At 42.8% G+C, this 26,159-nt stretch overlaps 2 protein-coding genes across 2 annotated transcripts in view; one reads left to right on the forward strand and one right to left on the reverse strand.

The window, feature by feature from the left end:
* Positions 1-6,629: 6,629 nt before the first annotated feature.
* On the reverse strand, positions 6,630-25,726 carry LOC106965030 (extracellular matrix protein 2-like). Its single transcript, XM_015060889.1, has 12 exons — positions 25,520-25,726; positions 20,047-20,181; positions 18,741-18,884; positions 15,230-15,418; positions 13,008-13,664; positions 12,595-12,710; positions 11,976-12,111; positions 11,227-11,384; positions 9,369-9,508; positions 9,166-9,278; positions 8,281-8,494; positions 6,630-7,162 (listed from the first exon to the last, which is right to left on the reverse strand). The coding sequence occupies exons 2-12, from the start codon at positions 20,177-20,179 to the stop codon at positions 6,970-6,972; spliced, it is 2,193 nt and encodes a 730-aa protein (XP_014916375.1). The 5' UTR covers positions 20,180-20,181; positions 25,520-25,726; the 3' UTR covers positions 6,630-6,969.
* LOC106965027 (centromere protein P-like) overlaps positions 25,424-26,159 on the forward strand; it is a 6,009-nt gene continuing 5,273 nt past the window's right edge. The window contains exon 1 of the mRNA XM_015060885.1: positions 25,424-25,606. Within this exon, the coding sequence (XP_014916371.1) occupies positions 25,424-25,606 (183 nt within the window). The remainder of the gene's footprint in view (positions 25,607-26,159) is intronic.

Below are 26,159 nucleotides of genomic sequence, written 5' to 3' on the forward strand. Positions count from 1 at the left end.
CGCTGCAAGAACTGTTTATATTCAGTTTAATTTAAAATTATAAATTATTGCCACTGACCTTGAAAATCACTGGCAGATAAATAAAATAAAGGAAATGGCTTTTAGTATGAGCACACAGAGCACTATTAATGGACTTTTATTGCAAGTTTTAAAGCTTTATGTGTCACTATTTACCAAATAATTCAAAGTTGACACTTTTAATGCACTTAATACATGTTTGCTTTATTTACTGAATTACACTTCAAGACAACAGCCATAAAAATTAATGAAGACTCCTTCATGTTCATGACAGGTGTTTTGTCATGCTTATGACAGTCTTGTGCACACTCACTCAAATAAAGTGTTCCGTTAGTTTATTATAGTTAATGATGCAGAAGTGGATTTTTGTCTCTGCCAAAGCAACTCATGTCCACCTTTTCCCTCTGTTACATTTCCTTTTTTGTTGTTTTTGCATTGCATTTACCACTGTAATGTTATTAATGAACACAACCCTTGGATATTACGTTTATCTTTTCAAATGTTATATTTTATGATAATATGTACATCTTTTTTGCTGTTCAAACATACCCTTTTTAGTTAATACAGATGATTCAACTTTTTTGTGAAAAAAATGAACAGAAACTAAATTAGGGATAAATCAAAATTGGGTGATCTGAAGTGAACAGCTCCTGCATCAGTAAGAGATGAATAAACATGTTGATTTTAAGGCTTTTTGCACATCTTTGCAAGCAGTAACTGGAAATGTGTAGAAGCCTGTCTGAACTCTTATTGAAAGGGGCGGAGCCTGATGAAGGTTACGTGAATCAGAGTAAACCAGGTTTTATCTGTTATAGCTGAATATAAATTAGAATAATCACCTAAAAGCCAGTTGGTGTGGCGGTTGGTCCTCTGAGGACGTTCTTCCTCCCTCCTGCTGTTTCTGCAGGATCCTCACCACAGGACGTCTGTTTGGTTCTGGAAAACTTTCTCTACATGTGTTTTTAATCTGGGCTGGGAACTGCTGGCTTTAGTCCATGAAGCTGTGAAGTCGCTGGTTTAAGGTGGAATTAGCAACACATACAAAGACGATAAAAGTCATTCAATCAATCAGTCAAGTTTATTTATCTCGCACATTTCAGCAACACTGTAGATCAACATTTTTTACATCATGAAAACATAAAATAAAACAACAATTAAAGAAAACCAGTAAGCTGTCTTGATTTTAAAAGAACTCAGTGTTTCAGCTGTTTTGCAGTTTTCTGGAAGTTTGTTCCAGATTTGAGGTGACTTAAGGTGGTAACAGCAAAATAGAGACTGCAGACGTTACTGGTTTAAGGTGGAATTAGCAACACACAGACAATGGAAGTCGCTGGTTTAAGGTGGTATTACCAACACAACACCAGACTTCAGGTTTTGCTGAACAGGAAGCGTCTTTATGCTACATCTGAGGCAGGGATCTGAAATGGAAAAGCTAACAGGGGCTCGGTCCCCCAGGGGTTCCTTTTCCTTTCAGCCTGGGATTTTGTGCTGAGCTGAGCTGGAACGCCACGGCTCGCTGCTGAGCCAGACCATTTAAATACCCGGGTCTGGTCTGGCAGGCTGACAAGCAGGAGTGGGATTCGATCTAAGTTCTGCTTTCTGAGCATCTTCTGGGAGGAGAATTCATATTTTCCAAACCGTCTCAGATCTGGTGAAACCATCATTTGCTCAGTGAGGCGTCTGCAGAGGTCAATGTCCTCCAACGCTTTAAGCGGATTCTGTTGTTCTCAGCAGAAGTTTTTGGAACAGAAGACAAATGAAGGAAATTCTTGTAAACCAAAACCGGTTCAGATAGGAACGAGGTTCTGTTCATGAATTCTTCTTGCAAGTTAGAAATCACAAAAAAGACTTTACCTCCACATATTTCAAATATTAAACTCTCTACTGGGCTTTTATTTTATTTAGTAGAAAGTTATTGTAGTTAGTAGAAAGTTAGAAAAAAGCAACATTTCAATTCAAAAACCCATTTTTGCTTCTAAATTATTGAGTAAATAGAAACATGAGTTCAACCACAAACCCTAGTATTTAGGATCTGTGACCATCAGATTGATGCAAAGTGCTGATCAGTGTTTCAGGAAGCCCAGATCATTCCTGGAACTTCTTTATAAATGTGGACTATAAACGCTGACCTGAGCTTCATCCTCCATCGCTGTGCATCACATTTATGGAGGTACTAGAAACACACAAATACAAAGGTTCCAGATTGGGACTATTGTATGTTTAAAAAACTGCAATGAATTGTGTTTAAGTTTTTATCTCATTAAGTTTCAACATCTAAACGGTTGAAGGTTTAAAAAGAGACACCACCTGCAGGATGAGCCATCGTCCTGCAGGGATATTTTGGAGGGGGAACTCTCAAGGGTTCGTAGGTCATGATGATAGGAATAAAGCAGTTCAGGCTGCATAGCGAGGATCAGCGGCTGTGTTTACAGTTGCAGATTTCAGGTCAGCTCTGATGAAACCACTGACAGCTGCTGGTATCTGGTTTCAGGGTCCCCTGTCGGAACCTCGGACCGTGTTTCTACTCCGTCATAACTGTGTGCTGAAACAATGGGTCGCTCCGAGCCAGATCATTTTCCCAAACATGGCTCGACTCTGATTGGATCCTGATGTAAAGCCTCTTTGCATGCAGCCTAACCTGACGTGTGATGACTGTCTGAATGAAGAGCAGAGCTGCTGGGGTTCAGGGTCTTCATCTCCGACGGATCAAAGCGGATGATGAAGACCTCTTGACTGCTGCGCCTCCCAGTGATGAAGCTCTGTAGAGTTAACAGCCCTCAGAGGGAAGCTGGTTTGTGGTGGAGGAGCAAAAACGTGATGGCGTAATTGTTGAAATTACAGTTTTAAGATTTCAGTGTTCCTGACGTATGCTGGTCTGCGTTCCTGATGGTCAGGATCTCTCAGAGGGCCTCATAGTTTCCAGCCCTTTCAGACATCCGACTGCAGCTTGTTGTGTTCTTACTCTGAGGAGGAGAATTTGCTCCGTCTGGATCTTCCAGCATCTGATGAAAGTCAGCGGGGCAACCGGCTGCACGGCGGTGCCAAAAACTTGCCTCAGTGCTGTGGAGGCTTCAGCGCCAGGAAACATTTTGAAAGAGGTGTGACCCTGAGGTTCTGCCAGCTGTAGATCTTTCCAGTCCAGAATGATGTCATCTCCGACATCCCAACCTTTAGACTGAAACTGAACATGTACCACATGTTCATTTAGGTTTAACTCGAAACAAAATCAGGTTGAGCTGCTAAAGCATATTTTAAATCAAATCCGATCGACTCCACTGGGAGGCGTCCAGAAATTGCCCTGATCCCATGAATCCTGCAGCAGCTCGGCTCTGAGTCGACCCAGGATGATGGACCGAAGCCCAAAACTATTCAGACCCCAGCAAAATTAGATTAGAAATTATTTTTATTCAACCAAATGACAGGAAATGAGATGCAAGGAATGTCACAGAAGATAATAAAAAATGGAAATGTAAAATCAGTTGTTGTTTTTTTTTTTAAAAAAACATACAAAAAAGAACATTTTAAAATGTAATTTTAAATTATTTATGTTCTCAATAATTAATCAAAAAACTCTTTATTGGCAGTTAGACTGCTTTAACAGCTGAACATTTTTCTGCAGGTCCCCTTTGCTGTTCAGATGGTTCATCTTCCAACTGTTTTCTCACCTGACAGCCCAGTAGATTTGATTTGATTGGGGACCAAAATAGCAACATTTGTTACATTTTCCACAGCTGCAGTTCACTTTCAGGCTGCACTGAAAGTGTCAAACAATCTAAACTATTTGACAAACCTGTTCTCCTCCTCGCCTGTGGTGGCGCTGCACTAAGAGTTTCTGAAGGAAATTGCACTAAAACCTCCTAAGAAGACACTGTGGGCAACTTCCTTCGTTACAAAATGTGAACATAAATGGAGTGGCACCATATTTTAGCAGTTGTAAGATTTCTCTTTTGTCTTTGGTAAAAAATAAAATACAGACCATTTCTGCCTGTAGGGAGACGGTGGATGATTAAAAGTTAAGGAAATATGGGCCAATTTATCGGAGCCCTAACATAATAAAAATTCAGATCAGCTGATAAATTTGCAATGCATAAACTCTATGTACATCGTGGTACTTTATTTTGGATTTAGTTAATGTTGTCGAAACATGTAAACCAAAATCCATGCATGAACTTTATTGAAAATAAAATTCCAACCAGAGAACAACGAGCTAATGTTACGTATTTCCAGTATTTCACTGTTTCTCTCTTCCTTGCTGCCCATTCTCCAGAGAGACGAGCTGCTGGCAGGGCTGCTAAATCAGTGATTCCACTCCAGAAGTTGACACATGTTTTCCTGGCGCTGCTCATGATTGAACTCATACTTATGCTCCTGCAAACTGAGCCGTACTGTTGTTTAGAGTTTGCACGATTTGGCCTTCTCTCCTGCAGTGACGTAAATCAATGAATTCAGTCGGCTGTCAATCAAATCACATCAACACCGGCTTGTTCCACCCCTGGGCTGGGTACGAAAAACGGGGTGGAACCTTCCTGGAGCTGCTAATGGAGACAAATCTGATTTGTTCGCTCGAGCTTACAGCCCAAATAAGAAACAGGTAGGAATGAAGGACGGTACTAATGGTTCTGAACGGTTTTTATCATTTTTCTCTCTTGGCTTGATCTCCGTCCTGCAGAGCATTCCTGACGTAATGTGACTGATGATTCCTGGGCTCTTCCTTCAGCTCTTTGATATTTGAATCTAATGACTGAAGCAGCTGGTTTCTTTGGCAACCCTGGCGACTTTTCTGCTGCAGGAACAGCTTTAATCTAGGCGCTCCGGCTCATTTGAGGAAAGTTTTCCAGCTCAAGCATGCCATGACCATGATTTGTCCGTATCTTCTAAAGCCTGCCACACATTCCAGCTCCTTGTTTTTATCGCTTTCTTACCTCTCGGTGTCCTTCCATGAAGTGATCACTTGAAATGTCGAGGTTTTGTTACCAGGAATGTGGTTTTGTGATCATCACATCCAGTCATCCATTCAGAGCTCTGCTACTGCAGGAAATGTTCCCAAACCTCAGGCTTGCAGAGGAAAATGTTATGATGATGTTGGCTTCCAGCTTCTACTGAATGTTCATGGCGGGCAGCTACAGAACCACATTTTCTCCGACTCATTCAGAATCTGTCATCCTGGCTCCGGGTCGTCTCTCACGACTCAAGTGATAATCTGAAAATGGGAATGTTCCTGTTTGGTGTCCTGGAGGTGCAGATGAGGGTGGAGATCAGGGAACATCATCTCAGTTCTCCTGACCTTCTCTAGGCCGACCACTGCCCAGTTTTAACTGGTTAAAGATGTTCCAACCAGTCAGATTTTTATTCAGCTTAAAGCAGCTTCCCTCAGGGTAAGACAGGGTATCAATTTATCTTGTCTTATACTGTAATTATTCAGATGCTAGACTGTTATTTATAAAATCAAACAAAGAAGAAGTGAAATGGAAAAGTTCAATCCATGATCCATCAGCCTGCTGTGTTTGGTTCTGTTGACGATCCATTTTGGACTAAACTTAGATGGATTTGACACTAGAATACCTCAGAAAATGAATAATTTTCCCCTCTGCAGAATGATTAGCATTCGATTGTTTGGAGATGACCTTATGACCTTTCAGAGGTTGATGAGCATCCACCATTGCTTCTCTAACGCTGCTTTTCCTATTGATAGTCCGGTAGACCAGGTTCAATTGGGAACCAAAATTGCAACATTTGCTCCATTTTCTGCTGCTGTGGTTCACTTTAGTGTGTCAAACCAACCAAACCCTTTAAGCAACCTGTTCAATCTGTGACGCAAAGTCTGAATTCAGGCAGCTGATAGAAATAGAGACCTGTTGTGGAAAGCTGCTGCCATGGAAACTGATTTAGGCCCAAAATGACTCGGCTCCCGTCTGTCATCTGAAGTCTCTCCTGCTGGACCAACAACTACTTCAGACATGCAGGGCTAGCTTAACAGAATACGCGTAATGAGCATTATTCTGATTTTGCTAGTGCAACTTTTAAAAGTGCAGGTAATTTCAGTATTGTCACAGAATTACATTTTATAAGCAATTTTAAAGAAAGGAAAAAACAAGCCGCATGCATATCGAGAGCTGCAGGTTCACCGGTCCTGGAGTTGGATTAAAGCAGGCTGAACCGGACTGGTGGGACCGATACACCCTAGGCCCATTGATGGGCCTTCGCATCTTGGTGTTGTGTTAGCACACCTTTATTCTTCAGGGCAGTAAACAAAACCTTCAGAGTCTACCTTTCTGGAAAGTTTTCTTCCATGACTGCTCATAAATGATAAATCCCTTTTAATCCCCCCCAGTGGAACTCCCTGTCCAGGCTCTGTCTCGTTCACTCAGAGAAACAAAGACGAGGAGGACATGTCCTGACAGCTACTGTATCCTCGTCTGCTGAAACATTTAACTCTTCTGGAGAACATGTTCTGACCCGATCCTTAAATGTCATTAAAATCTGCAATTCATGAACTCTAAAGAGCAACTCCACTCACTCACAGCTTGTTTAAGCTTTTAGAGAATAAAGTGTTGGAAGAAAGAGCTGAGAACATGAAACTGCTGAGGTTGTTAGGAAATAATGTGCTCTGGTACCGCTGCAGGGAAATTCTTTCCATTTCTTTATTAGTAGTTTACAGTCTCCAGGGAAGGAGTTCTTTCCATTTTACATTTTACCAAAGGACACAGATGTGTTTGGTTTCTGAAGCCTGAAAGAGTTCAGTCATCGTCTAACAGCCAAAGGTCGGTCCATGTGACCCAGCAGAACAACTCACCAGACCCAAAACGTCATGCAGGGGCTGCGTCACTCAGAGCTTGTAAAGATGAAGACCTGAGATCAGAAACACTCTCTTTCCCAGGAGGAAACTCACATCTAATTGTGTTCTTCATGAACATCAGGAGGAGGTTCTGATGGAAAGTTCTCAGGTGTATTTTAGTGTCTGGTTCTGTGGATCCTCTGTATGGTTTTCTGAGGTTTCAGGACCACACTGGAGCCATAACGTAAACATGAGAAGGCTGATGGAGACACATCCATGGCATCGATGTAGTTATTTTCCATCCTTAAAGCCACCAGAGTTGTTTCCTCCTGCAGGTCCGGGTCACAGATGCTTTCTTCAGAGATGCTCCTGGAAAGTTAAAAGATCCAGTTAGACTCACTTTATTTTCATCACATTCCCACAACTAAAAGGTTTAAATATCTTTCATTTTTCTTCATATCCTCCCTACATGCACACTTTGTTTGTCAGGGTTATCTTTTTAAAATTTCTTAATAATTTTAAATCTCTTGGAGAATCAACATCTCTTACACGTATGCAACTTTATTGATGGGATCATATCCTGACTTTTGAAGTATAATTATTAGTTTGATTGAATATTTGCAGGTTTTCAATTATCAAGTTTTGTTTGACTTCCAATACAAACTTTTCAACATTTTCAGCTGCAGTTATTTTTTTCAATAACAATATTTCTTGTCAGTTTCATTTTAAGCTGACAGCATCTAAATAGTCGTTAATTTCAGTAATAAGTGTATTAAATTTCTTGACTTGTGTCCATTTGTGTTTTATATTTTATTGCAGTGGAAGATCTTTCTTCCTTTTCATGACTCTTTGTGCAAGATTATGTCAGCATCACAATCCACCCAGGATGAAATAGCCTGAATTTTGAAACAGACTCTATGGTCATTCCCTAAAACTCCCAGAACGTTTGGTGCTCTGCCCTGCTTTCTTCTCCATAGTGGAGTGTTGACATTTTTCAGTTTGGCTGCTTTCTGCCACCTGGTTTTAATCTTGTGTGACCTGCCTGGTCCTTTGAGTGTGTGCCCCGAATAAACTGACTGCAGCAGAAAGAGGTATGTTTTGGCCCCAGCTCCATTAAAGGCCCTGTGGGAGAAGACTGGAGCTACTGTGGAGGTTGTTGCTGTTGGAGCATGAAGATCTCACTACCGGCATGTGGAAGAGTTTAGTGGAGAGTCCAAACAGGATGGCTTAGAGAAGAGTCAGCCTCCCTATAGTGTTTTTCCTCTCTGGATGATGATGTGCGGCTCTCAGGTGGAAACTTGAATCAGATTATTTTGTTTCTGGTTGTCATGGCAACCGGTGATCCTACAGTTTATTGGTGTCTGGCTGGAAGTGATGAATGATTCAAGCTCTGCTGCGTTGGGGGAAAAAAAGTCGCTGCTGGTTTTTACGGGATTATATTGGGAGGACGTTATGTCAGTATGTCTGGAGCCGAAAGATTCTGGTACCTGATCCGGTTGCTGTCCAGTCGGAGGAGGTGTAGGTTGGTCATTTCATTGATTCCGAGCGGCACGTGGATCAGCTGGTTGTGGTCCAGACACAACTCCATCATGGAGTGATAGGTGCCGAAGAACGACTCTGGTTCGATTCCCTCTCCATCCAGCCTGTTGAAGGATAGGTAGAGGTACTCCAGGCCAGGATCCATGTGGGCAAAGATGTAGCCTGTGGAGGAAGTCTTAGTTAGATCCATGATGAAAGCATAGATGGCTGTCCTGCGGCTCCTCTCTGTTCCCCCAGTGATCCTTGATCACCATCTATCCTCAATACCTCAGGGTTTTTAATATTTGACCCTGCTCTACCTTTTCTGCTCTTGTCAGACTAAAGGCTCTTCCATACGTCACCCAATGCCAAACAGTCGACGCGTAAGTTTTGGAACGTTCATATTCATGCACACCTTTCACAAAAGGCACAGACCACCTGTCAGACCACCTGGGGACAGGTGGTCTGAAATTCCTCACCGTATCTGAAGAAACACTTCTTAAAAGTATTCATGTTGCCTGTGGATACAAAAACCAGATAGTTGAAGCAAGATTTCTGCATAAAACACGCCCACGGACCTCAAATCAAACACACTGCAGAGTAGGTCTGTGCAGTTGGACCAGGGCCTGGTGTCAAGAAGGGGAGGAGGCCGCCTCTTTGTGAATAAGATGATGCAATTTTTGTTTAGCGACTACATCAGTGAAGGCCTATTAAGGTGCTTTGGATGAACTATGGGAGAGCCTTAATAAGTCACATCTTCTGGTTTTCTTATGATGGTCCAGTACAATGGGGATTCCCACCACTGGACCTCTGGGTTGTAGACAGAGTATTCTTAAGGTTTCCCTTCAACCTACCAGGTATCCTCTCAACCTTATTTCCCACAAGCACTAAGTGGACCAAAGACTTGGGCAGGTATGACGGAACCAGGTAAAAGTCATTATGTGACAAGTCAATGGACTCCAAGTTCCTGCAGAAGTTAAAAGAAGAGAAATTATGTTTGAATGTCCTTATTAAACCAAACTCCTGGCTAGTAAAGATAGTTCTGTTCTGGTCCGACCTGTGGTTGAACCAGGCCATGGGAGCAATCCTGGTCTCGTCCAATTTGTTGTGCCTCAGAGAAACCATGTTGAGGTTGGTGGTCTGATTGAAGACCGTCTCTGAGATCTCCTCGATCAGGTTGTTTTCCAGATACAGCTCCTGGAGAAGGAGAAGAAATGTTTGATGCTGTTTAAGCAGAATGTTGTTGTAACATCATCTGTTAAACTACTGAGCTAATTATCAGATGTTACTGTTGGACCTGGTTCTGACTCATGAAGAGAGTGTAATTCTGTATTTGCAGGTGTGTTCAGGATGCAGGAGTACCAGCAACAGTCTGCTGGTTCTCTGCCTTCTCTGCGGTTAACCACAGGCTGTAATTAGATGGTTAGATTGGTTTCCCACAGGTGGGAGGTTAAATATTCAAGGAGAACCTTGTTTGCTTTCAGCGACCATGAAGCAACTTAAGGAGCCTCTCCAACACCTCTGCTGCTGGTCATAAGTAATTTATCTTTTTAGACAACTTCTTTTTGTAAAAGTTTGTTTTTACTTTATAATAAACTTGTCAACAGAGATCTGAAATTTGTGAACCGCATAAGAAGCTTTATAGTTCCAAAACAACCGGTTGTGGATGTTGTGGACTATTTCACAAACCCACAAGATTACTGGAACCTGTCTGGTTTTACTTTTGTTTAAAAGTAAAACCAGTAAAACTATTTAAAAACTAACAAAGTTTAGTTAAATAACCAACTTAACTTGGTGAATGTGTCTTCATGAGTCTCCAGCATTGACTAGAAACATATACTGGTGGTTCCTGGACAGGCAAAGTTTCCTGAAGGATGGATGGAAAGCACTCTTAAGGTGCATTAAATAGACCATAAACTCACATTTGCCAAATTAGAAAACATTTAGTCCCACTAGCCACCTAAAGGAGATATAATCTTCTTCCCTGAGTTCTGGATGTGTTCCTGAGTCCTCTTCCACTAGATGAGACCAGGAGGCATCCTAATCAGATCCTTAAACGTCATCAACTGATTCCTCTATTTGTGGAGAAGCATCACCTCCTCCTGTGTAATACGCGGAGTTTAAGACTCCGCGTATTGTGCAAGCCACGCTCTGTCTGCAGACAGTGGAGATTTCATAGTTGAGCCAAACAGATTGCTTACATTTTTCTTGACATATTCCTTCATTTTCCAACATCAAAATGGATACTATCAAGTTGATGAGCTAAATGGGTGCCTAGCCATTTCTTCTCCATCATGGCAGCCACTGCACACCTGTCAGTGCGACACAGAGAATGGCAATAATGCTGCACAGCTTTACAACTAGTTGTGCCAACTCTCTACCTTATGAGCTCAGTTTGCATACAAAATACTTCAATATAAGCTCTGTTTAACGTCCAGCAGTTTGCTGTGGAACACGTAGTTGCTGCCTTGACACAGCGTGTCCAGCATATGTTTGCATGGAGTCTTTCTCAAGTTCTGAGCATCTGATTAGGATGCCTCCTGGCCTCATCTAAGTGTGAGAAGATCCTCCACAGCTGAGGGTGTGGGAGTCTTGAGGCAGATGCTGATGAACTCTTGATCAGTCTTTCTATGTCCTGTTTCATGATGCTATTACAGAGATATTTGAACTCCTTCAAACTGATCAGAGACTCCACCCAGAACGTCTAGAAATAAACTAGACCTTCTGCAGCCCGAATCGATGAAGATTTTTAATCAAGTCTGACTCATTGCACTGTCTATATCACCGATAAGATTAAGATAGATCAAACATGTACTGATCTCAGGTCATAGCTGAATCCAGTCAAGACTGGATTTCAGTTCACCCCACAGAGTTTCAGGTTCTAGTCATGATGGAAAGGATTTTATCCTTTTTACCAGCAGTGACTTGGGAAGACCCTGGGGAACCGTCCTGAAATGGTTTCTTCCCAGTCTTAGGTAGGAGAGCTGGATCAGAGGTGCAAAGGCCCTCGGGTTGACGTTCCCTTCACTCAGCAGATTCCCCTCCAGCTCCAGGATCACCAGGCTGCTCAGATCTGAAACATGATACAAAAGTGTTTCAGACTAATCAGGTTCAACACACCGAAATATTTGTGAGGTTGGAGGTTTTAAAAATGGTGCCTTTGATTCTTGTAACAGAGACACTCTCATCACTCAACCAGTAGCTTTCCTGTCTAGCCCAGATCTAAGTTGAGTCAACAACAACTCAACTTAGCTCTCGTAGAACCCCGACCAGGTAGATAGTATAAAAGAGTACCATTATCTAGTACCATTGTCTAAAAATCACATTGAATGGGACTGATTAACTACGAGTGGATAATGTCCTCACTTGGCAAATGGCACTGAGGACTTAATGTTTATAGTACCTTTACTCTGTTAGAGTGTGACCAATGCCAATGAGATTACTTGGTTTTGACTTCTTGTAATAGAACCAGGTGGCTTCTTTAGGCTGTATTTTACTGATCTGGTTCCTGTTTCTTGTCAACACTGACTCTCTTATAGAGTGAACCAGACAATTGAAAAGGGGAGCCCTGTACTTTAGTGAGTGAATCAAATCCTGGCCAGTCCAACTGCTTACAGTATGTCATTTTCAGACTGGTTGCTGGTTCAGGATGGCATCTCCGTACCTTGGAAGCTGTTTTCATCTATTCCTCTCAGTTTGTTCTCATTGATCTTCAGTTCCTGCAGTGTGGATGGGAGGTCAGATGGCACTACGTCGAGAAGATTCTCGTCCAAGTAAAGACGCCTCAACATCTTCAGGCCCTGAAACAAAAATAATCTGTTGTCATGGAGATATTTTGTTATTGTGAAACCCAAAGAATATGTAGTTATTACGGGAGTTAAAGAGTCGGTCATCATGGAGATATTTAGTCATTACTTCCTGATCATAGAGGAAGAACTGCAGTCTGCTGGGGATCTGCAGTGGTCTGGAGTGGTCTAGGTTTGTGCAATGGTCTGGGTGTCTCATGCAGTTTTAGGTTCTCCAGTGGTCTTTGGGTCTGCAGTGGTCTTTGGGAATGCAGTGGTCTTTAGGTCTGCAGTGGTCTGGGGGGTCTCCAGTGGTCTTTAGGTCTGCAGTGTTCTGATGGTCTCCAGGGGTCTTTGGGTCTGCAGTGGTCTGGGGGGTCTCCAGTGGTCTTTAGGTCTGCAGTGTTCTGATGGTCTCCAGGGGTCTTTGGGTCTGCAGTGGTCTTTGGGTCTCCAGTGGTCTTTGGGTCTCCAGTGGTCTGGACCAACATGTCTTACCATGAAGGCTTTGGGATCAATCCCAGCAGACGTCAGCTTGTTCTTCTTCAGGTTGATCCATTCCAGGTTGGGAATACCGTTGAAGGCTCCTGCTGGGATGCTGCTGATGTTGTTCCCTGCAGGTTAGAACAGTTTCAGTCCAACGAATACCATGAAGGTGTTTATGGTCTGGTTCTTCTGAGTATAATGCATTTGGTAGCTAACTGTGATATTTCCTGCTCCCATAAGCTATTTTGCCCTGACCATCAGATGCCAGGCAGATCTTACCCTGGTTGCCCCACCTCCTACACCAGCCTCCCCTGGCTGTCACTCTGTCCCCCTGGTTGACCCCATGTCCCTCCCCTGGTTGTCCCACCCCATTGGTCCCACCTGGTTGTCCCTCTATCTGTCCCCTCTTTGTCCCCTGAACTCACCCTCCAGGCTCAGAGACTTGAGCTCCGGGATGTTCAGTGGAGGGAAGTGGATCAGCTGGACGTTCTCGCAGGTCATGGAGACATCAGAGATGTCGCAGCCGGCAGGGAGGACAACTGTTGTCTCCTCCTCTTCCTCCTCTTCCTCCTCTTCCTCTCTTGGTGCCACCTCCTTCAGCTCATCTGTCTCAGTGGGATGCGTTGGGACTGGAGGTGGGAGGAGTTCTTCTTTTGATGGCATCTGGAAGACGTCTCCTCTCAGCCACACCTCCTCCTTCACCTCTTTCTGTTGCTCCATTTCCTCCTTCCTGCTTCTTTCCTCCGTCATCCTGCTCTCTTCCTCCTGCTGCCCCTTGTCTGCCTCCTCTGTCTTCGTCCTCCACTCCTCTTCCTCCTTTTCCATCTGCAGCCTCAGCGCCTCCTCTTCCTCCCTCCTTTTCTCCTCAAACATCTTCCTCTGCCTCTCCTCCCGCTCCTTCCTCTCCCTCCTCCTCTTCTTTCTCGCCTCGTCCTTCCTCCTCAGACGCTCCTCCTCGCGATGCTCCTCTTCCTCCCGCCACACGATTCTCTGGATGTCCTCCTGGGTCAGAGGGACGATGTGGTCCTTGGGGTGGCTGGGAACTGGAGAGTCACCAGAAAGTTCTGGGCTGAGCCCGGAGTCTGTGGGGGAGGCGGGCGCCGCGGGGCAGCCAATCAGGGAGCGGGAAAGGAAAGTGAAAGAGATGGAGAGGAAGAGGAGGGATGTAAAGGAAACTACAGGAGATGGTAGAGGACAGACAGACGGGGGACGGTTGGACACAGACGGGTTGTGTTAGTGCTGCAGGCAGATCCCAGACCAGCTGCTGAAGCTACAGAGCAAAGAGCTGCTGTAGACCGGTCCGACCCAAACCTACCACCAACGGGTCTGTCCCTGAGGCTGGACGTCCCTGAGGCTGGACGTTCATATCTGTCCCTGAGGCTGGACGTCCAAGAAGCTGGATGTCAGAGAGGCTGAATGTCCAAGAGACTGGACGCTGAGGTCTGTCCCTAAGGCTGGACATTTGGGTGTGTCCCTGAGGCTGGACATCCAAGTGTGTCCCTCACGCTGGACGTCCCAGAGGCTGGACGTCCATGTGTGTCCCTGAGGCTGAAATCAGTGTCTTTCCACAGGGAAAAAATTCATGGAAAAACAATAAAATCTCTGGAATTTTTTGGAGCATTTTCCAGGTTGGAAAATGAAAAGATTTGATTCCATCATTTCATTATTTTATTTTTTCTTCTCTTCAAATTTCTAAAGGAAAACAATTTAACAGCACTTGATGAATACAGTTTTTGTCAAAAAAAATTTTAGGTTACTTTGACAACTTCAACATTGTTTTTTATCATTTTATCTGTTTTTGTACCTAAAGTTTTGTCATCGGTCTGTTTCTCTGTGCAGCTTCTGGGCTGAATGTCTTTTATTCATGAAGCTAGTTCAGTCACGAAAACGCTGAACTTCCACTTCTGGTCTGGAAGCAACAACTGCCACACAAACAGTGGCCACCTTCACCAAAGATATTACTTTACTATCACCAGATCCAGATCTGGCTTCGTTCCTGTTGTTGATATTTTAGTTCAGAAGAAGAAGTTGTCTTTGCTCCTGCTGGCAGCTTTTCTAATCGTAAAGTTTTCCATCACCAAAACCCAAACTGTACCGTTAAGAACACAACGTTCAGGTTCTCATTTTTTTAAGGCCTAATTCTTATTTTGGCTTCAATTTGTTTGTTTTTCTGCCTTTTTAAGGAGAAACCAGGCAGATAAAAGTAATTTTTCACTCATTGAAAGATAAACGATCTAAAAGCCCAAGAAACTAATAAACTGAACCTTTCTGCAGGTTTTACAGCAAAGTCATGCAGCTTGGAAGGAAAACGTGGATGAAACCCAGGATCTAGTGATGGATCGTTTTCCCAGACTTCTTAATCAGAAACGTAAACATTTACGCCCACTCACAAAGGGAATAAAGCTGTATTCTTTTTTAGTTCAGCCTCTCTGACACTAAAAGCACCAACATGTACGTATGCTAAAACAGTTCACAACATGTGTGCTAGTGGATCCAAAATGTGTTGCGCACATTTTTCAGCCATGATGGAAACAGGAAGCAGCATGCCGAGGCCTCAGAGATGAAGACTGGAGATTTAATAACTTCGTAGAGTCATCTCTACGTCTCCGGATGCTGCGCCATGGCGTCTCACATGTTGTGTTTCTACCTGGCTCCATGCAGACGGGGCAGCAGCGGCCTGCGGGCGTGGCGGGGGACGGGCAGTGCATTGTGGGACAGATCATCTCGTCACACACCACCCGTCCTTCGCTGCACAGACACGTCACACAGGGCGACGGAGACCAGACGGCCAGGTCCAACATGGTCAGCCCGCGGTACACACACTGGGTCTGCTTACCTGCAGCAACACACAGACACACACACACATATCAGAGTCAGTTCAACATCTGGCCGCCCTGCAGAGCCACCGGTAATCACTGCTCACTGTTCAGAGGAGCAGCCATTTATCAGCACCAATTTCCTTAATTTTCTGAGAGTCAGAACTCTCTCAGCAGTTTTAAAGTTAGACATTTGGTTAAATTCCCAGAAGTCCTCCAAGGTGGAGGAGTTCGATCTCCCGGGTTCAGACGCAGCTTCTTCCTCACCATTTCAGTTTCGGATCCCATTTGAAGCGTTCATGGTGAGTCTGGACCCGGGAAATGTTGGAAAATATCCAAAATATCCACATCAGTCTTAGATGACTATTGGCTTTTTGTCAGATTTTTACATCAGATCATTTCTGAGTTTCTTTGTTATAGAATAAATGAGTCTTAATATCATAACTTTAACCATGAAAATTATGGCCTTTATTTATTCTTTTGTTTTCCACATGTACAACTTTTTCTGCATCAGAGGATATCCACGTTTTTTTCTTGTACATATGTGAAATTAATCTAGAAATCTACCTTCTGCGAGGGAGGAAATTGACCAAAAACTTTCTCTTTTTGTGTTTAAACACTAATATTTTCACACTACCAGACTGGGTCGGGATAATTTCCATAAATAATTAGATGAAAGCTGATTTTCATCCAAACACATGGAGAACGCATCATTTTAATGCTTCAGGCTGCATCAGACGCAGTTCCCAGTCTCATTTGAGTTGCAGATTTTTCTTTGCACCTCTTTTGTGAATTCGTATGATGCTCCAACTCTGGTTTGCATTATTTTTTTCAATGTTTTCTTGCGTATTTGATGCAGTCGTGGCCTTTATTCATGAGCAGCTGCACAGGAAGACGGCCACTAAAAGCCCCAGTTCGGGATCTGAACCTAGCAGGTTGTTGTCCTGCTCCAATAATTGTGCGTCTGGTTGGTCGTCTGGCCTGTACTTGTGCATAAGCAGCAGACAAAGCAGTGATTTGTCCTGTTTGCCACCCCCCCCTCACTGAGGTAACCCAAGTCGTAGAGCTCCAGGCCAGCGACATGACGAGGCTGCGACGGGCCATGAGTCAGAGGGAAAGACTTTAAAACACCGTGATCCAGCAGGAAGGGCTCTCTGGCTCTGTTTGAACTGCTTCCCGTCTGTCATCTGTCCTTCCTAATGGCATGCTCTCTGTTGGGTCTGCAGGAGCACAGGTAGTTAGAGGCTCAGCTAGTTTCTCTATTGTCTCGGGCGACTGTCCCCCTGTCATCTCTGCTGAAGCACTCATACTTTAGAGCTTTTCTTTTCTCTCTGAAATATCATTTCTCCGCCTCTCAGACTCTTTTCTGCTACCTTAATGGCAGGGATGTATAGCAAGGCAATCCTCTGCTTCTCAGCATAATGCCTCTGTTCAGAGGGAAACTCAAATTATACTCTCTGGCTTTTCCATCAGTTAAAGTCTGGCAGAGTTTAAATCTCTCACTGTGTTGAATCCTTACTGTCCCAAACTCTCTGCCTTATTTATGTATTTCAACCCAGAAAAGTTTGAGTTCAATGGTTCTGGGGGTTAAACAGGGATTCTTTAGAGTCCAATTCCTGCTGAAATGAAAAGGCTCAAGGATTGAACCCTGCAGAACTCCGTTTAGACTCTGAATAGCCTTTAACACTTTATAAAGTAGGTAAAAGTCTTGATTATCCTCATAGAATCAACTAAAACCAGTTTGTTGTTTGTTTTATTCTAATATTTATTTATTGGCTTTGGAAGAGTTGCACTCTGCTGGGTCTGCAGGAGCACAGGTAGTTTCTTTATTACCTCGGCCAACTGACCCCCTGTCATCTCCACTGCAGCTTCATTCTGTAGAGCTTTCCTTTCCTTTCCTTTCCTTTCCTTTCCTTTCCTTTCCTGATGAAAGGAAAGAGCCTGACAGCCTCCATCTTTCAGGCTCTTTACTGCTGCCTTAGTGGCAGAGATGTACAAGACAAGTACTCTTTTCTCTCTCTAATCTGAAAGATTTGTATGATTTGGTCCGCTTGTCTGGCAGAGTTTAAATCTCTGTCGACTCCTTGCTGTCCAAAAACTCGCTGCCTTGTTAGAAAAGGTTGAGCTTAGTGGTTCTGGGGGTTAAAACGTGACTCTTTAGAGTACAATTGCTGTTTTAATGAAGAGACTCCAGGATTGAAGCCTGCTGAACTCCATTTAGCGTCTGAATACCCTTTAACCTTTTATAAATTCAGGAAAACTCTGATTTATCCTCCAAGAATCAACTAAAAACTGATTTCAGTTTGTTTCATGCAATATCAGGTTTTTGGTTTTGGAAGAGTTGATTGTTTAAAGTCCACTGCACCATGCAGAAATCTTTTTGCGTTCATTAAAAGCAGTGCTTTCTTAATTTTGATAAACTGAAGTATTAAACTTTTGATTTACTCCAGAACAAATCAGAAGTTTCTTCAGTTTTAGTCTAGTTTCTCTCTGGGTTCATGAGAAAACCTCCTCCGCTTTTTGAGGGGTTTTTTAAAACCCAGTTTAATTCATGAGGGCCTAATAAAGCTCCAGTTTCCCCTCTTTTGCTCTTTTAAAGCATCAACCATCGATCACAGAAAGAAATGAGCCTAACTCCTTGCTAAGATATCTGCCGCCGTCCCTCTTAACTGCTGCTGATCTGCAGGATTCCCGTCCTCTCTATGGGACACCTAAGTTTTCCCTCCTCTAGTCATGTTTGGATGTGATGATTCGTCATTACATGAGTGAACGAGAATAAGAGGAAGCTTTTCCTCTGAGCCCTGCTGTTTCTCTCCGATTCCTTCAAGTCAGCTTAACAGCCGGAAAAAAGCTCTGACTGTAAAATTTACACACCCATTCCTGGTGGTTTCATAGTAATCCAACTGTTCTGTTAAATGTATTTTATGGGAAAAGGCAACATTAATTTATAGCTTAATTTAAATGGAAGAAACAGGAAACACACCAGAGTTATAGTTAACTAAAACTAACAAAAACTGAAATGGAGAAGACATTTTTGTCAACTGAAATAAATAAAATCAGTAATTAATGGGGGAAAACTGGAACTAACTGGAACTACATTGTGCCAGTTAGCATAAAACTTACTGAAACATATTGAAATTACATGTTTTTGTGTTTATGAATCTATTTTTCAGACTTTCAAACTAAAGAGACTTCGTAATTAATTTTATTTGTTGTTTTGTTTACTTATTTTGGATATTTAAAATATCTTCAGATTCCAGCTGTTTTTAACCAGATTTGGACCGAACCAGATCAAACCTTCCTGGTTCGGTCCAATCAGCTGGCTGCTGTTCTCTTACCGACCTGGGATGACGCTGTAGCTGGACTGCAGCTCCGGGATGTTCCTGTAGAACGTCAGGGTTCCTGCTGGTGTGTGTGGGCCTTTCGGGCCTGGAACCAGCCGGATCTTCAGAGGTTTAGAGCGCCCCTCACTGGTCCAGATGAAACCTGCACACCAAAGCGCAGATAGCCTCAGCCTGCATTAGCTCAGAGAAACGCCAAAACCTGTGGAAGGGTTGCCAACCGTCCTGCAAATTAAGGCAAACCGAAGTTTGACAGCAGCCTGCAATTTGTCCTTATAAACACTAGATGGCACTCCTCTCCTCACTGAACTTAACTTAGATTAAAAAAACAGCTATGTCAATGTAGAAAGCGCGGCACAGCTGGGCTTATTTGTTCAGAAAGCACAATCTGCACATCTGACTCATTTGCGCTTGCGGTGAAGAAATTAAAATACAACCTGTTATAAGATTACATGTTTTCCTAAACAATGCTATAATTCCCCTTGTGAATAATTGCCATAATTTAGTTAAAAGATTTTAATCAGAAAGTTGTGTATTGAACTCACCGTACAGTTAGCTAGGAGCTACTGTCAGTGCACCCTCTGGTGGACTCATCACGGACAAATAAAATACCTTTATGTTTTAAAATAATGCGCTTAAACTGTTTTTATCTTTATTTCTTGCTGTTCGCTTTAAATCACATATTATTTTTACAATTACAAAAGAAAAAAAAAGAACAAAAATACTCTCCTTGGAAGGATTTCTAGCACGTACAAATTAGCTGATGGTATGGATTGTGACAGGGCTTTGTCTGCAGGTCACTGTGAATTCGAAAAAAAATATTTTATAGGCTTATATGGAGAAATCTACAAATCAAAGGAAATACTTCAACTGTGTAAAGAAATAGGAACAAAATAATCAGTGTCAGTGATGAAAGCTTTTTGCAGTTTATGCCATCAGGAGTTTACAATTGGACATGGAGGCAAGAATGATTTATCTAAAGCTTAATGAAAAATATGCAACATGCTTTTGAGTGAAAACTGTAAACTGGTTGGCATTGTATTTGTTTTTAATTCTACTGAAGTTGCAATCTTGCATTAAAAACATCATTCTGTTTCATTAGCTGAAAACATGAGGGAAAAAAATAAAAACTTTGTGCCAATTAAATCCCTATTTTTAACAGAAACAAGATTAAACATTGTTGGATAAATAAGGAACATTGTTTGATAATGTCATAATTTCCATATTATGTCATTAACTGGGTGGAGCTGTCCCATACTTTGGAGGCTTCTGGTCCCCTGCAGAGAAACATTAGTGACATGTCTCACCCTGTCCGTCCCTCCACCGCTTCCCTCGTCGTCTCACCCCATCCTGGTTCCGATGTCTTGACTCGGCCTGGGCGTCAGGCAGGATCAGAACCACCAGCAGCCACAGAGCGGCCCACACCAGCCACTGCCTCATCCCTGCAAAGCGCCACAGATCAGTGGGGTCAGACGAACCGGAGCGTTGACCTGCAGCAGCGTGTCAGATGCAGCTTCGCAGAGCCGCCGCCGCCGCTGCTCCTCATATAGCCGCAATGCGCTGCCTAATGGCCGGGTCCGGCTCCCCAAGGCTCTAATAACGGGTCTGAGGCTGCAGTCTGTCATTATTAGAGCAGGCAGATCTGCTCAGGTGCTAGTTGGTCTGGTTGCTTTAGGAGGAAGCAGCTCTTTGTGTCTGAATCATCCGGGCTTTTGGTTTGAGTCCAGATGTTCTGAGAAGCTGCAGCGTTCCACCTTCTGATGGAAAACGGCGAACGCTTTCTCTTCTCATTTGTCATCCACATCCAGAATGCGAAGCAGTCAGCAGTTTGACGCTGCTACCACCAGAGGTCAGTACATCCCACATCCTGCACCTTTAAAGTGGCAGCATTATGTGTTTTCCAGGCACACAGTGCCACTTCATAGCGTAATCAAGTAACTATGTTACCTGCTACGTATATCAAATATGACTTAAAAGAAAATTAGATTCTTTAAATTGGGTCTCTGTCTCTTTAAAAACAGCTCTAAAAACTGCTCTTTCTGAAACTCCGCCTTCAGGAAGTCATTACAACATGGCTCCTCTGTTAACCCTTTAACAATGTTTTAACCAGCGTTGAACTGAGAAGTAGCTCATATGAAAAGCTCAGCTCCACCAGGTATCCCCTAAATACTGCTGGCTAGTCTGAAGGAGCCGAGTGGGAGGAATAGCATTATAACATGATGTAAAGCTCAGTCGGTTTTATACAATACTGCCTCTTTAAAATGAGGTCACACATCACTGACATCACAGCAGGATTATTCTTCTGTGATATTTACATTATATTATGACCATGTTATGTTATCATAATGTGTTACTGAACTAAATTGAAAAGGATCTGTGGTAACACTCCTTTGTGCAGCTGTCTGTCACTGAAGGAGCTGCAGCTTCATGCCTGGAGGGCGGGACTTAAATGCTCTGCTGTGATTGGTTAATGCGCTCTTCTGGGTTTTTGGCAGGGATCTAACCCTATAGGGTCCAGGGGTGTCAAACGATAGTCCTCAAGGACTGCTGTCCTGCAGTTTTTAGATGTGCCACAGCTACAAAACACTGGAATCAAATGGCTTAATTACCTCCTCCTTGTGTAGATAAGTTCTCCAGAGTCTTGCTAACGACTAATTATTCTGTTCAGGTGTGGTGCAGGAGTGGCACATCTAAAAGTTGCAGGACACGGGTCAGCTATAGTCGTCCTGTAACAGAACCATTTAAAGGTCACATTTCTGAAGTTCTGGATGATGTCCATTCGCCATCACGTTACTTAGCAACAACACCAAACCAGGGAGGCAGACCTGTCTCTGCTGGAAGCTGTCCGCCATGTTCAGCTGAGTTTAATAGCTGCTGTTTGAAAAAGTAACATAAAGCAGATGGATTAATGGAACCGGTGCTTTGTGATTATCGCTCATCTGCAGGGTGTAATTACCAATGAGGCCCAGCAGCTGATTATCTCCATGCAGTCTGGTGCTGTTTACAGGAGCAGTGTTATCATGTAAACTTGTTTTAGCTTTACATCATGTTATAATGTTTTTCTCTCATCAAAAACATACATGGACTGTTGTTTTGATTCTTTCGTGCATGTTTGAGAAATCTCCATGACAACCATTCAGCTGTGCCAAATATCTTGGGTAGAACTAGTTCCACCTTCCAGACAAAGCTCCTCCCTACGTTCAGCTCCTTCAGACTAGCCAGCAGCAATTAGCAAACACCTCATTATGAGCTCCTACTTAATGCAATTCTGGTAAAAATGCTGTTAAAGGGTTAAAAGTGGAGCCATGTTCTGATGACTTCCTGAAGGCGGAGTTTCAGAAAGGGCAGGAGTGTTTAAAGAGACAGAGGCCCAATTTCAAGCCATTAAATCAAGAAGTAAATTTTCTTTTAAGTCATATATAATATATTTAGCATTTTTACAACAACTGAAGGTAACATAGTCACTTGACTGTACTATAAAATGAAACTATGTGCCTGTAAAACATATAATACTGCCCCTTTAATGTTATGTGTAAATGGCCCTACAGATATTATTCTGCTCCTTTATGCGAGTCAGTGTGATTAATAAGCAGAAATCAACTTTACAAACTTCCAAGTTAATTTGAAGGAGTGGATTGTTGTATTTTTCCCATGACGACCAGAAAGTTCAGCAGCAGATCTGGATGTTTTTAAAGTTAGATCAAATGGTCTTCCTGGTTACAGTCAGCTCTGTCTCTGGCTGCTTACTCCTTATTGCTTCATGCAGGTATTCTGCAGCTTGCATGAAGCTTCCTGGAAGCTTTGCTGCGGACCCCGACCCGCCCCCAGCAGCAGCTTGAACACAGACCGCCTCCCCCCTCTGCCCTGACCAATAGGAATCCAGGAATAAATAGGAGACAAAGAGAGAAAATCAGTGCAACACAGGGGAGAAAACAGGAGGGGATGGAAAATATTCAGCAGCTCACTTCCTGGATGAACAGGCTCAGATGGAGAAACGTTTCTGCTCCAGTTTGGTTCTCCCAGAGTTTCTGCTCAGATGGACCCAGAAGAACTTCAGCATCTGTTCACGTGCAGTCCAACAGAAAAACACTTCCTGATTACCACGACCTTTATTTCACCAGGAAATGTCTCTGTGAGAGGTGAAATATTTCAACGTGTTCTGGTCAAAACAGAACAGCATTAAGGCAGAACCAAGCAGAACTGTGGACAACAGATTGGTAAATCAGAGTTACAGGCAGAAGAATCAGCTGGGTGGAAATGAAACAGAAATTAGTCTAAATAGAACCAGACTAGGTAGTTAAAGCAGCACATTTTATTAATTACTCTAAATATTTTTGTATCACTTATCAACTTAAACTGGGGATTTTAAGGGTTCTGGTTCTGATCTGAGTCCACATTTAGCCCCAGGAACTGAAAAAGACCTTTTAGACCCAGTTCTGGTTCAGCGGTCCATCAGAGCCTCAGGGCTCCAACAAACATCTCACGATGTGAACTGAGAGTCTTTCCAGCAGGATTTAATTTGGACCAGTGGGCATTTAATCTGCTTCAGCTGATTCTTAATGAGTTCATCTGACGACATTTTGGTCTCTGGTAGAAAAACTAAACCAGAGGAAAAATAAGATGGCAAACAAGATTCTGGAGGAATAAGTAGAATCTATCCGGATCCAAAACTGGGCTTCCCAGAAATTCTTAAAATCACAATTTAGGTTAAAAAAAACACTGAACAGTGGAGGTGTAATTTATTCGCATCAAAAATATCTATGTCAGTCCTGGATCAAATGCCGTCCTGTTTTCTACCTAAACTCTTTCAGAATTCGACAGATTTTAGGGTCCGTTCACTCCAGCCATGTTTAGTCAGCTTTAAACGAACTCTAGTTCGTTTGGGAAAGTCAGAATTTGTAATCGAACTCAAAAACAAACTCTGGTTTGCCTAAAAACCTCAGGCTCATTTTGGTTGACATCATTCCAAAAGCAGGAAGTGAACTACAATGCAAGGCATTGTGGGTAAATACAACCAAAACAAATGCAACTTTAGCGTTAGACAAAAGAGAAATCCTGTAACCGCTAAAATCTGATGCTGACATTTTGTGGAAAAGGAAGTTGCACTGGTCTTCTGAGGTTTTTGTGTTGTTTTCTTCAGTGATTCTTGGTGTAGCGCCCCCATAGGCGAGGAGGGGAACAGATTTTTCAATTAGTTTGGGTTGTGTAACAGTTCAGTGTGAAAGTGAACCTCAGCAGCTGACATTGTAGCAAATGTTGCAGCTTTACTCCCCGATCGGAACCGGGTCTCCCAGACAATTAGTGCTGTTTGAGAACATGAAGGTTCCAAATGCAGCTGCTGAGGAGAGAGAAAGGTGGACCGAACCAGAACTTTATGTCAACAGCTGCTATGAGCTGAACCACTGACCTGAAACTCATCAATCCAGACGTAAACACCTCTGGGTCTGTCAGCTGACGTCCAAATCCAGCTACCTGGAGCGGTAAACCGGTCCCAAACACCCCACAGCAGATGAATCTCAATGAACTTCTATGTTACATTCAAGTACATCTGGATTATCTCAATACTCCAAAAGGATTTAAACCTTTTTATTCTCAAATGTATGAGAAGATGTATAAAAAAAATCATGACCAGTCATATTGACTGTTTTCAAGTGATTTCATTTTTTTTAGTCAGTTCTGTAGTCAGCCATTTTTGATTAGATTTTGCTGATTGAACTGTTCCTCCTCTATAAACCACTATAAACAGGATTTATATCAACAGGGTTTATAACAGGGGTGTCCAAAGTGCGACCCAGGGGCTATTTGTGGCCATTGGTATTGATTTTGTGCGGCCTCCAACTGCAATTGAAAATAATGCAAATTTCTTGGTTGTTGCAGATTGGGACTTTTTATTTGTAATCATGCTAAAACTAATACAGGTATGATTTTTATAACAAAAGGCAGAACCAAGTTTATCTACTGAAAAAGTGTCTTTGATGCACCCAAATCAGCTTTTATTCTTTATTAAACTTGGCTAAACAGAGCAAGCGTTTTGAAAGAAATAAACACAAAATGAATAACATTCATTTTAAACAAAAAAAATAAATTCATTATTGTTTCAACATTTTTTTCCCCATAACAAAAAGTCTCTAATCTCTCAGCTGGAAGCAGCAACTCTGCTCACGTTTTGCTCATGATTTTGTTTTCAGGTTTCAGACCAAAACATGTAGTTATTACATCCTGAACTAATTACAGTCAGTATTGCTCTCATAGCCCCGCCCTCACCTCTTCCTGCTGAAAACAACAGTTCATCCTCTCTGGTCTGGCTAAGAGGTCTTGACTCAACAGTCCTCCACACTTTCTGAAGGCTTTCCTGTGAACTTTTGCTGCTTTTTCATTCACTTTCAGTCCAGAAGTCAGATTAGTTTCACAGGAAATGTAAAGTTTTGACATAAAAAGCCTCCTGAGCTTGAATGGATGGGGAGCAGATTCCTGCCTCACATTTGTTTTAAATCAGTGTTTTGTTTCTGGTCCCAGCTCGGTTTGTTTTCTCAGATCCGTGAAGATATTAAAGCGTTTTAATTTGAGGCTCCTGTGGAGCTTTGGTGTCAGGCTGCTGGAATGTAAACAAATGCAGTAAAAGCTGCTAATTACAAGCCATTAACAACTGAAAATAAATCTCCTGTAATTCCCAAACATGTCAGGATGCTCTGCCATGACTCAGACAGCAGAGAGACAGACGACGGGGACGGAGGGACAGGGGGAGGAGCCAAGGACAGACAGACACGGAGTCAACGTTACCGTCAGGTTGAAGCCGAACTTCTGTCCTCCTCCAGTCGTCCTCGGCGCTCTGAGAGGTGTGTGTCGCCGTGCGATGACACCCTGAGAGTGTGTGTCTGTTTCAGACACGAGACGTTGAGCGGAGCTGTGAGGAAGAGGAGGCAAAGGAGGAGGGAGAAAGAGGGTCCAACATGTGTCTTCCTGCCTGGGAGAGGACGCTGCCAACCTGCTGCAGCAATCTGAGCAGAGCAGGCGGTGAACAGCAGGAGAGGTCATGTTGGGGTCAGAGTCCTGCAGATCCGGGAAACTGACTAAATTCAGCAGAGAAAACATCTGCAAAGGCGACGGAAGGAATTATTTTAATTGAACTCACCTTCTTGTGTTTGGACTCACGTCTGGGTGTCCATAGAGACGTTATTAAGTAAATTAAAAAGCGTTTTCCTTCAAGTTTGAAGAATCCCAGAAATCCTCCAGAATGAAATGATCAGAATCAGATGATAACGAGAGTTCAGTAGTAACTAATTACATTTACTTGGGTAGTTTCTTTTTTTTTAAAGTACTTTTAGAAGTATTTTTACTACTACTTTAACATTACTAAGTATTGCTACTCTTACTTGAGTAAAATTGCTGGATGAAAAACAAACAGGTTTTAACCAAAAAT

Source organism: Poecilia latipinna, unplaced genomic scaffold (genome assembly GCF_001443285.1).
Source record: "Poecilia latipinna isolate Pla-1442-1.1 unplaced genomic scaffold, P_latipinna-1.0 Scaffold1754, whole genome shotgun sequence".
NCBI lineage: Eukaryota > Metazoa > Chordata > Actinopteri > Cyprinodontiformes > Poeciliidae > Poecilia > Poecilia latipinna.

Coding starts and splice junctions, on each gene's coding strand:
- LOC106965030 (XM_015060889.1), bottom strand. CDS start 20,179: ATGAGGCAGTGGCTGGTGTGGGCCGCTCTGTGGCTGCTGGTGGTTCTG. Junction 13,665..15,229: donor CCCCGTCTGCATGGAGCCAG/GTAGAAACACAA, acceptor CCTCCCCCACAG/ACTCCGGGCTCAGCCCAGAA. Junction 12,711..13,007: donor CAAGTCTCTGAGCCTGGAGG/GTGAGTTCAGGG, acceptor TCTAACCTGCAG/GGAACAACATCAGCAGCATC.